Here is a 12,290-nt window from a genome sequence, read left to right on the forward strand (position 1 = left end):
TCTGGGCATCTGATTTCTGGCTTCAAGCAGGTGCTATGTAGATAAGCTATTAAGAGTCAAACAAGACTTCCATTTTTTGAATCTTCTTCAAACTACCAAGACAGGCTGAGATGGCAGGGTATCTGCTATAATCACTAATCAATATAGTTTAGACCTGTGACCTAATACTCCACAACCAGCCCAGGTGCTGAGTCATACCTGACTACGTGGGCAGAAATCTTTGCAGTTGCTCTCACCAGCCACTTCAAAACTTTAAAGAGTGGTTTGCTTTTAAGTATACTACACAGACTTGACTTCAAGCGACAATTCACAAAATCTGCATGTTGGTAATACATTCAGTGAATGACAAGGGTAGAGTGTGGGTGTGTACATATCCATGATTTCAGCTGCTTCTCCACCATTTTGTGAAATAAACAGCTCACCAAAACTAGTTGAAAGTTTTATTTATATAAAATTCATTACGAACATAAAAGATTGGGTTTCTTAAAAAAAAAAATCTGCAATTATTTACAGCAGTATTGCACAAGTAAAGTGGCAATTACCCTGTCAAAATCCATCAGTGCAAAACACAAGCCAGGGAAATTGCAATACAAATGCTACATACGCTGGGTCCTAGGAAAAAAGTTACAGACAGATCAGTGCTATTTATAAATGAGTACCTGATGAGTTCTGATACAGTAACTAGTGGTCACAGAACCTGGACGTACAAATTAAAGAGAGCTTCTAAGGTCTGAAATTCCCAAATCAAAGTAGTCAAGTTATTTAGCTGGGAGCTTGAGGGTGCTTCTTACACATGATGCCGTCTGGAGCAGGACAGGTGTTACCCCAGCTGGTTTAGCGACACGTGTGGTCATGTCAGTGCACACGTGCGTGCAGACTGGACACACACAGGCACCAAGCTAAATCAGCAGGGATGACAAAGCCATCAACACAGAACTGCTAAAAAAGCTCTTTCAAGCTTTCACCTCTTTGCACCCAGGCCAGTGGGGTTCAGACCCTTGCTTGAAGGCTTTGGAGAAGCAGAAGGAAGGTGTCACCCTGAAGACGCAGGTGGATCAAATGCTGGGACCAAATGGTTCAGGGTTAGGGAGAGGGCACGGGCCTGTACAGTTAGTTCCTGAAGATACATAGTAGAGTCTGCACCTCAAAGCATAGGAAGCCACAGAGAACAGTTGGGGTGGGGGGCGGGGAATTCAACTACTTATCAGTTGCCAATAAAGGTTAGTAGTGTGAGGTGGTCCAGTAGTCACTTGGGAAGCAGGGCAACTGGTCAACCAGGGCATTCAATCTGCCTGGTCTCTGCCTTCAGCGTCTCGTGGCAGCACCTGCAGAAGTGGACGTGCGCGTGTCTCTGAACGCTGAGCTGTCAGGGATAAATCTTCAATGGAAAAATCTTTCCCACTGCTAATAGGAAGTATTCTGTTTTGTAAGATATGGCCTGAAGTTAACAGCACTTGTCTATATGAAAAGCTAGCTGTTCAGGAATTAGAGAGTCACTGGAAAGTTCTAGAGGAGAATCTGATTAGCTTATCAGATTTCTGGTCTCTCATTACGGTGTCTAAACACAAACCTCATCATGAGGACAGCACACCCACTGGACTAGAAATACCAGGGACCAAAGCTGGAGGGCCACGCTGGGGAGACCAAGTGGCCTGCCGTGAGCTGACCAGTCACCACCTCAAGAGTTAAAGCAATTAACAGGACAGCAGGGGGCAAAGGGGAAAGGGAGGTCAACACTCTGCAGAACTTAAGACATTAAATAAGCCAGAAATAAATATACAACATTCCTACAAGTTACAGCATTATGAAACAGTAGGACACATTACATAGAAAAAGAATCTACAATATTTACATCCCTCAATTCTGAAAAAGTTTAGTAAAAACTGATTTTTTTTTTCTTTTACTCATTTAGGCTGTACAAAATTTTACAAGAAAGTAAAGGACACATAATTGCACAGACATTTGGCTCAGTTGATAAGTAAAATATGAGTTCCTAATCTAATAAATAGTAAAAATATATACAATATTAAGAAGGAGAAACAGGAGAAAGTTATAGTCCACTATATACATTTTTTTTTTAACCAAGGGAACAAAAAAATCTTCATCAATTCAGGTCTATGGAGGGGTCCGGGTAATTTGCAAATTCACTCATGAAGTTAATTTCACGCATTTATTGTATTTCTGTGAAAAGTCACAGGACACTTTCTACAAATGTCACATGAGACCAGGTGGTCAAGGCACAAAACCTGCATCAAGTTTCCAACAAGGGACCAAATTATTTTTGCTTTCTACAAAAAGTCAAAGGAAGGAAAAGAAAGACCTCAAAGGTACACCTAACCATGGGCATACCTTCTGTAGGGAGGAGGCATCATGATCAACAGATACGTACAGTACAGGGATGTCTAGTCACCTCTCAAGTCCCAGGGGCAACATCCTCATTTTAATACTTCTACAATTCATAGAATCTCTGATTTCCTCACCAGCTGCTTCCACGGCCAGCCCAGGGGGCCTGCAGGCCCCCAAGCCCAAGGTAAACTTGCAAGTGGGTGAGCAAGCGCTCAGCCCCCTGGGGCACTGGTGCTGAAGGAATAAAGTGCTCCAGTCCAAGAGACTGGCCCGTGAACACGGAGATCCTGGGGGGGAGCGCCCCAGAACCAAATACGTCTTTGGTGTGTGTGTGTCCAGCAGGCCCACGGCTGCAATTCCATGGACCGCCTTAACCGCTTGCGTGGACTTGAGGATCCAGCAGAGGGATTCAAGACAAAGGGTCAAAGGACACAGGCTGAGACTCAACACAGCTTTTAAAACAATTCAAGACCCCAAGAAGCTACTTGGGGAAAAGAAAATGTTTGGAAGGAAGAATAGTTGGAGTCAAATCTCTCTCTACCTAAGGAAAAAGTATATATGTAACATATATATATATATATATAAAACTATAAAGATACAAAAATGAATCAATTTTTCCAACCGATAAGGTAAAAACACTGGTCCTCGAAGGGCCAAAAGCAAGCATGACAGTTGTTGTTGGCACTGTTGACTTGTTTGAAAAATCATGTATGTCTTTTAAAAAAGCTGTTTAATCAGTTGAGGTTTCAAAAACTATAAGAGCGATGGGGTTCACAGAATGACCCCCACCTCCCTGCTTGCAATGCTCCCTCAGTTGTCTGTCTTGGTTCTCCCCAGTAGTTTAACTGCCTTTGAAATGACCGACCAGCTCGTGAGCTTCCATTCTCTGCCATCTTCCTGGCAGGTGTGAAGGAAGAGCACCCCCAACCGAAGTGGCTGCAGGAAGGGGGGCCTGACAAAATCCAGAGGTCCCAGGAGGTGGACAACTGACAGACATCCCTGTGTCTGATGGCATTCTTTGTGAGAACTGCTGAGAGCAGAATGAAGCCTTTACTTCAAAGAGCGGTTAGCCAAGTGTGAGCCACTGAAGGCCAGATGAACTCTGAGTTGGATGAAAAGCCAGGATGCCCAGAAAACAGCTGCTTAAAGCCCTGCCACAGCCGCTGCAAATTCCCACTAGGGCTTGAGTATGGCCCCCTGCAGCTGAACCTGGCCACAGGCGGGCAGGTCAGTCCCCTGGAGCCTTAGGCCGAGAGGCCACCCTGTGTGGCGGGAAAGCCGACAGCAAACCTGGTATCAGAACTGCCCTGAACCTCTGCAGAGCACTTCTAAACAAGTCCATCAGAGCAGGCGAAAACCGACAGCGAGCACTTCCCAGTGGGTAAGCTACCAAGAGACAGACTGACCTATGTCTGATACAGCCTCGGGCCATGGAAACAGTCACTGGACCAAATGTGTTCATCAGCACCTGACAGGCTGGAAGAGCATCACCAAAGGATGTAAGTAAAACACACACACACACACACACAGAGTAAAATTCTGCCACAGATGCAACTGAATTTTAAGGAGGTAAGTAGGTATTTACACAATGGGAGTGGCATGTCAATACAGACTGACAAAGGACCCCTCTCTGCCCCCTTTACCAGTTCCATTTCGTAAAAACTTTTTTGGTATTAATAATAGTGATTAAAGAGAAAAAAAAAAAGGTCCAACAGGCAATGACTGGGAAGGGAGGAGCCATGTCATATCTCTCCTGTTTAGAAATGCTGTACGGTGACCTCTAAAAATAAACTAAGGCAGCTTTATAAATGAGCTGGCTCAGTTTCCACTGCAGAGTTTATATAATCCTCTGAGAGTAGGCAAAAGGTTCTTAAAATTTTAGTACAAAAATCACTCATGAGTTGGTTAAAAAGTTTCCATTTCCTTTTTGAAAAACCTGCTCTTATCAAAGGTGGGAAAAAAAACACACACACTGCATGTAAACACCATTCTTGCATAAAATCTTGCTCCAGAGAACCATGATTTGTACATTGTTTTTAAGAAAAGAGAATCCCTCCCCTCATTTACATTCACAACAAGCTTCCGTTGGAAAGTCGGCCGCGTGGTGATGAACAGACAGAGGTCAGGTCCAGATGCAGCGTGGTGTCCTCCGGGGACGCGCCGGCTGGCTCTCCGCCCGCCCTTCCAGCGAAGGCCCGCGGGCTGCACGCCAAGGGCACGGGAGCACCGAGGGCCCGCGCGCAGGGCTGGCCGGCCCGAGACGAGCACAGCGCTGCGCGCCGTCACTGCATCCACCACACCAGGCGCACGATGTAACGCAGCACGCGGAAGAGAACCATCTGCGGGAGGCCCCCAACGGCCTGCGGACGCACAAGGACCTGCAACGAGAAGGCAGAAGCCGCTCACTGCCCAGCCCTGACCCGTCTCAGGCGGGGCGGGGGGCGGGCGAGGAGGGCACCGGGCTTCCGGGAGCCACCAGCCCCGCGGGAAGCACTGAGCAGGGCACAGGCCACCCCAGTGCCGGCTCTTCCCAGAGCTGTCACCCGACAGGAGCAGGGGCGCTGAGCGATGCTCTTTACCGAAACGCTGTTTGGGAGACTCAGAGAGGGTCCCTGAGTTCGCTTCTCCCTCTAAAAGCCACATAGTTCTGGGGCACTCCCCTGGTGGCCCAGTGGCTAAGGCTCTGCTTCGAAGGCGAAGAGCAGAGGTTTGATCCCCTATCGGAGAACTGAGATCCCGCCCGCCGCGGTCAAAAACAAAACAGCAACAGCAAACAAAAGCTGCACATTCTTTCCACAGGGGACGTCACAGCTGACCAGAGCTGCCTGGGCCAGGGAACCCAGCAACCACTGGAAAAGGAACAACCCAACGCAGGCCGAGAGCAAAGCCGCCAAGATGGCGTGGTCAGGCTCTGTCGCCCCACGCTTTGTGAACAATGACTGTGTAACAGCTGAGGCCATTCGCAGCACTCTGCACGCGCCTCACGGGGCACTCGCGCGGTCACGGGCTTCCGGCGCTGCACGCCTGTGTGAGCGCCACTATGAAGCGCTGGCCGCTGCTGCATCAGGGCGACCTGGAGTGGCTTCGTGATTGTGTTACTGAGGGGACACTGGCTATGCCACGATTGCGCTGTGGCTGCTCCGCCAGCAGGAGAGAAGAAACGTGCTGCGGCTCCTGAGGCTCCTCCCAGCCTCTGCGCTCATGCCTTGCCTGCCCCAGGCTCTGCGGAAAGTGCCGTGTGGACACTAGACAGCTGGCGTCAGGAACAGGATGAAAGGCGGTACACCCACCACCTCCGCCCAGGTGCTGACAAACGTCACCCAAGCTGGGGTCCCGTGAAGAGAGGCATGGGGAAAGCGGACGGGAACTCAGTGGATGCAAGCAACTAAGTCACTGACAGTCACATTTGTTTCAGGCTCCCTTAAGGGTGAGTTTCGGGCGGCTGTGACTTATTTGAGAAGTCACTGATTCGGGGTGATTTGCCCCAAGAAGCTAATAAACAAAGTGAGGTGTTGACATGCCCCCCTGCCTCTGGCGCGAGGCAGTTCTTCTGGGTGCACACTGTCAGCCCAGCCCAGCAGCCAGGGTCAGCAAACAGGTGGAGTCAACTCCTGCCCCTCCAACCCTCACCCCAGATCGGCAGGCAGAGAGCGACAAAAAATAGAACATGTCTATTTGCCGCTGACCCCCACAGGTTTAGGACAAGCTGAGATACTGCTCGGGAGGAAACTGCTAGGCTATTGAAAGTCTCAAGGTCCCCTGTCTTCCAGAGCACGCCCACCTTCGGATCTAATCCATTTTGCGGGTGAGTGCAGGGTGTAAAGGCTTCCCCAGTCTGTGGTTCATCGGTAAATAATCTACCTGCCAATGCAGGAGATGCAGGTTCGATCCCTGGGTCGTGAAAATCCCCTGGAGGAGGGACTGGCAACCCACTCCAGTATCCCGGCCTGGAAAATCCCACAGACAGAGAAGCCTGGAGGGCTCCAGTCCCTGGGGTCGCAAAGAGCAGGACACGACTTTGCAACTAAAAAACAACAGCAAGCAGAGTGCACACACAGAGCAGCCGAAGCTGGTGACAGAGACCACCTGCTTCCCCGTCAGGAGCTGCTTCTCTGCTCAGGTCTGACTCAACACCCCAGGCCAGCTCTCTGCTCTGCCTAAAGCTCTCCATCAACCCCCTTCCTCACTCTGGGGGGCTGGTCTTTTCCAATGCAGAAACTTGGGACCACTGGCCACAGGGCAGGCTGAGGACGGGCGTCCCCTCCCAGACGTAACTGCCGCCTGCAGATGCCAGCTGCAAGCAGGGTTCCCCCCTGGCCGCTGTTTACACAGCCCTCTGGGGCGTGCTGGACGGGATGGAATTGTGATAAGGCCTGAGCACTTCCCGTGCTCCTTCCAGAACCAGACTGGAGGAAATCGGCTTTATGTAAGCGATTCCTGTAGAGGCGTTCCGTAACCACAGTCTGCGATTTTTATCTGCTCGACACACAAGATTGCTTTGTTTTGATTTAACTTTCTAAATTACTTTGCTTCTTCAGGGTGAGAATAATTTAGGGGAAGGTTAATTTTAGTTGAGACTAATATTAACAGGTTGAAAGAGGCTTATTCAAAATAAAACCACGATTTACTAAAATGAAGAAAGTGTACATGGGGCTGGGCTAAGCCATTGCTTCACGATGGGGAAAGACGTCTTAGAGCTGTCTGGCTGGCCCTGGTGGCCTTCAGGCGGGCCAGAGAATGGAGTCAAGATGACCCCACGAGGGGACCAGGTCACACGCAGGGATGGACTCTGACTGTTGACCCTTGGCCAATTTTATATTCCAGAAATGGAATTATCTAAGAGGAAAAAACCTTCCATGCACACTATGAGGACAACAGGTGCAAAAGAATTTTTTATTAAGAGTTTTGCTTTCGTCTCACATGAAAAGAATATGCGGTGGAGATGCGAAGACATGCCAGGGTGGCACGGGAACGCAGGAAAAATTTGGCAAAAGGGACAGCCAGCCCCTGACCGAGGAGATGCTACCAGGTTGGGGTGAGCGAAGACCGGGGACGCCTGGCCCGCAGACGGCACGCGGGACAGCCCAGCACACGCCATCACTCCAGCGGACAACTGATTCTGGACGACATTCAATGGAGGAAGCCATTACTGCTGATTTCAAGAGCAGTGCCAGCCCAGAGAGCCCTTGACAGCTGGCCCAGCCAGCCAAAGCTGCTGCTGGCTCACACCTCACAGACAGCTGGAGGATGGGCAACTCCCGTTAGGGTGGATATGCTGCCCTCCGACACCTGCAGAGGGCACAGAGATCGTCTCGCCAGTGGCAGTCACCAACACACACTGCAGCGCAGCGAGCGAGAGGGCCCGGACTTCTGGCCTCCGGGACTATGAAAGAAAGCCGTTTCTGCTGTTTAAGGCCCCCGCCTGTGCTCCAGACACCCTAGCAAACTAATATAGCCGTGCGTGCTCAACCATCGCGCCTACGCCTTTCCCTCTAAGTGAAAAACAGTGCTTCCCAGCTCAAGAATTGCATAATGCTGCTTTAGTCTAAACCATAAAAACACTTTAAAAAGATATATTACAATGGTACATTTGGAGGGAAAAAGATTAAAACACTAAACACGCTCCTAGGTTCAAATCCTTTCTGTTTCTCAGTTTCCTCTTCTGCTCATCCACACATGCGCACAAAGTACAGTATCCCATCCCACTGGGACTTCTGTCTCTGTGGTCTAGACCCGGGTCCCCGAGGGCCTTGCCCCTCTCTGGCCACCCTCATACGGGCCCGCCTGACAGGGAACACCTGACTTCGAAGCCTGTCTGCACGCAGGAGGTCTTGGGGGCACTCCTGAGTCACAGCCCACTGCACGGGGCGCCTGTGGTGCTGCCATCAATGGGAACAGCCGCAGAGAAAGTCTGGGCCCCAACCCAGAGGCCAGGCAGAGGCAAGCGCAAGCGCCCGCCTTGCAGACTGAAAAGCACCCACGCGTGCCAGTGAGACCGAGGCCTTGCACCAAAACAGTCAAGACGCGGATGGGCCTTCCCATCCAAAGAGCAGATGTGACAGTGCGCTGCCGCGCTGCTTTGCTGTCACAGAACGCAGCACCGGCCACCACCACGGTTTCAGCTCTGGGACCATCTCAGGTGGCACTTGGGACCACCAATCACACACTGGGGGATTTTAATTCCATCTGCAGGCCAAAATAATCATGGCCAAACATGCTCTCTTGCCTGGGAAGCAGGCGTGCAGGATGCAACAGAGATCTGGAGAGACTTCCTGGTGGTCCAGTGGCTAAGACTCTGTGCTCCCAAGGCAGGGATCCCACATGCCAGGGAGCCCTGGTCCCGTGGGCCACAGCCACGAAGCTGGCGCTCTGGAGCCTGTGAGCTGCAACTACTGTGCTCGCGCGCTGCACATACTGAAGGCTGTGCATCCAGAGTCTGTCCCAACAAGAGAAGCCACTACAATGAGAAGCCGACGTACCGTAACTGGAGAAGAGCCCCCACTCACCACAACTAGAGAAGGTCTGCCCGGCAACAAAACACAGCACAGACAAAAATAAATACTGTTTTTAAAAAAAGTATTTTTAAAAATGTGTTTTAAAATACCCTCCCAGGCTGCCCTGGAGAACTGGTCAGGGGGACCACGGCACACCCGCGGAGGGCAGCTCTGATTCCTCTTTCCTGTCCTGCAGGCAGAGATGAGCCCGGGCTCCGCAAAGTCCACAGGACACACCAGGCCTTCTGACTGCATGCACCCGAGCCTGGGGACTCAAAGAATCGCCCACCGTCACCGCTAAATGGAACCACCTGGCACAAGCCTTTTCTCTTCACGACCTCTGAGCCAGCGTGGCTCTCTTGCGTCTCACAGACCGAGCCTGCAGATCAGGAAACACCAGGGGACCTGACTGCCTGCCTTGAGTTCCAGCGCAGCGCAGGACACTCTCAACAATCTGGGCTCCACAGGCCTCACTGGGCCCGATGACTCGGTAAGTACCACCCACAGGTTCACTCGGCATCATCACTCAAGGGGGCTTACCATCAAAACCAGAGAGATGCACAAAGCGCAACAAAAATAAAGGTTGAGTAAGGCCATAAACATGATTAAGAGATACTGAAAAAGAAAAAGGAAAAGGAAAAGAAGACTTATTCAGGGAACTAGGACAGAGATTTGGTGCCACAGAACCACAGTTTAGTTAAGAGTTTTCTGGCAGTCAAGGTAACAATGGTAACATGACACTATTTTCTCCATCTTATCAAAAAAAAAGCATAATACCAAACTCTCGGAGACAAACCAAATAGCAAGGTATACCAGAACTCTGAGACTCTGAGTGATTTAACTTGTTCAAAGGCTTGCTTCTCAACAGAATTTCAACATGAATGCCTAAGATGTCCCAAACTTTAAAAAAAAAAAATACAGATCTATCTCTAAATGGGAACATGTTACAGGAGACTGAGTTCTAGACTCTGAGACCAGGAAGGACTCTTACAAAGAGAGAAGCTCTGCTCCAGTTTGGGCGAATGAGGACGGAGTGTCTGCCCAGACGTGCGGTGTCTGCTCTTCCAACAACGCTGAATGCTGTCACGATCTCAGGGCGCAGGGCGAGGCGAGCGCCAGAGCGGCCCCACTGCTGGGTGGAAGGCCGCCACCACCCACTCACAGCCCATCAGTCTAAACATTCTTTTAAACGACCAGCCAGAGACTACAGGTCAGAGAGGCGCAGGGCCCGCATATGACGACTTGACGTGGAGCTTGCTAAGAAGACTTGGTCTCTCTCCGCTTTCAGACCAAGAACCAGAGTCAAGGGGCAACTCAGCTGGGATTCCAGCGTGAGCTCCACATCCACTGCTGTTCTCAGGTGTCAGGCTGATGCTGCCCGAAGACCAAAGTCACTTTCTATTCGTCACCAAGGCAACAGGGGCATTTGCATAGCTACTGCCTAACAAGCTTTGTTTTCAACACAGCTGTGGAAAGAGTGCCAGGGGATCCCCTTGGCCGGATGTGGTGCGCCCCCCCCCCCCAACCTTCCAGCACCAGGAGCGAGATTTCCCACAGCACTGCACCCAACTCCCACCAGGGGGGCAAGCGATGCCCAAATGTCACAGAAAGACCGTATGGTCATGAATCCCACCTCCTGACTGTCAATACATCGCTTCAAAGCATCTACTAAAGGTGATGCTTTTGGTAGGGCAAATAGCCACTTCCCTCACTGACCTGGCATGCACCAGATTTTCTTAGCCCAGTATCACCCCTAGAAATAGAAAACTTGTTGGTTTCCAAGCCCCATGCTGGCTGAAATGAAGAACCTTGGCCCATGACCTTCAAGGGATATTGCTGTGCCAACCACAGAGAAGCCAGAGATGGCACTGACCACTCTAGCACCAAGACACCACTTCAGGAAATATTCGATTCAGAGCAAGCACACGTGGTTGTCAAAGACCCAGGCTCCAGAAAACACTAATGAGACATAAACACTTTAACCACAGCCCAAAGCCCTCTGCTTTGGCTCAGCCGGGAGAAGTAGAGCGGAGGATGACGCGATAGGCTGATTATTTCTGTGCGTCTGCAGGGGGGCTGAGCCTCCGGTGCATCACCATTTCCTCCTCAAGAGATTAAAAAAAACCCAGTTAGACCTCTCTGAAGTCCCCCTCCAGGCACCTGCATCTCCAAATGGTTATGTGTTGATGGCCTCCGGTCCCCCAAGGGCCAGGCAACCGTGCAGGTGTGCCCACCTGCCACGGCACGACGGTGCCCTCACGGGTGATGTGAGCAAGCCCGTATCCAACTAGGTGCCCAGCCAGGCATTCACCCACACACCAGCGCCTCAACCCTGGCTCACAGCTGTGTGACCCAGATAGACACAGCATGTCCGGGGTCCCCCCACCCAACATTTCCTTTAACAAACTGGGTACTTATCAGGTGAACAAAGTTACCAGCATCTCTCCTTCTATAAAGATCAATGGAGAAAAGTCAATTACGGTTCAGAGTGAGAGAAAACAGCCCTGGTGGATAACAGCATTTTAAAGCTCTACCTCTCAATGCTTTAGATTTAACTGTCACTACACATCCTGAAGAGAATGACTGAATTTGGGGCTCCTGAAGGTGAAGGGATGGAGTTAGGGATCACGGCCCCTGCACTTGTCCAAGGGCTGTTTCTTCCTACAAGATCACACTTCATCCTCCACAAGAAACGTCTTGTTCAGAAAACCTGCGATCCACAGCTGCCATATTGATGGAGATAATCTGAACCCCATGCTCTCAGAGAAGTCATGTGTAGAAGGCTCTAAAATCTACAACTGCTTCATTCAACTCCAAGGAAGACACTCACCAGGCCTGAAGACTGTATCACACATAAATGGGAGACATCAATTTAAGTATCCTAATCATAGCTGTTTTTGCTACAAAAACTGTCACTCTATCAACCTGTGTGAGTCAAGTGAGAAGCACCATCTCCTGAGATACCATGGGTCTAGTTTCAATGTTTAAGATGCAGATTTTTCATTATTCTTTTTTTCAGACAATATAGAGCATTTTATTTTGTTTGACTCCAACATTCGATTAACGAAGCCTTCAAAAGAGAACATCTGAGAACATGCATCTCTGAGTCTATGTGTGGTTTATGCTATTACCAAACAAGTCACAATTTTGACCTCTCCCTGTCCACTATATATAGAAGATAGATATCTTCTTCAAAAATAAGGATCGAACATCAGGTTCATGTACCTTACAGATGACCCTTGAACAAGATGGCTTTGAACTGTGCAGGTCCACTCACACATGGATCTTTTTCAGTACCTATTTTTCATTTTGTTAAATGAAAAATTAAATTAGCTAAGTGTGGGGAAAAGTTTGTGTTCAATTAGAGATTATGCTATGTGGAATCAGTTGAGTCCTGATGCCATCCAAACTGCTTCAGCTTCCTGCCCTTGGGTGAGTCATTTACCAACT

At 49.9% G+C, this 12,290-nt stretch overlaps 1 protein-coding gene across 9 annotated transcripts in view; it reads right to left on the minus strand.

Annotated features, from left to right (window-relative positions):
• BCL2L11 (BCL2 like 11) overlaps nt 1-12,290 on the minus strand; it is a 56,068-nt gene that overhangs the window by 5,425 nt on the left and 38,353 nt on the right. For 5 of the 9 annotated variants that reach the window (XM_070474024.1, XM_070474034.1, XM_070474054.1 and 2 more), the window contains one exon: nt 427-4,724. The exons of 1 other annotated variant lie outside the window; for it this stretch is intronic. In XM_070474024.1, the coding sequence (XP_070330125.1) occupies nt 4,252-4,724 (473 nt within the window). In that variant the 3' untranslated portion in view covers nt 427-4,251. Of the gene's footprint in view, nt 1-426; nt 4,725-12,290 lie in introns of those variants that run through there. 3 more of the 9 variants (XM_070474060.1, XM_070474038.1, XM_070474048.1) reach the window with 1 other exon arrangement.

This window comes from Odocoileus virginianus, chromosome 2, assembly GCF_023699985.2.
Source record: "Odocoileus virginianus isolate 20LAN1187 ecotype Illinois chromosome 2, Ovbor_1.2, whole genome shotgun sequence".
NCBI classification, from domain to species: Eukaryota; Metazoa; Chordata; class Mammalia; order Artiodactyla; family Cervidae; genus Odocoileus; species Odocoileus virginianus.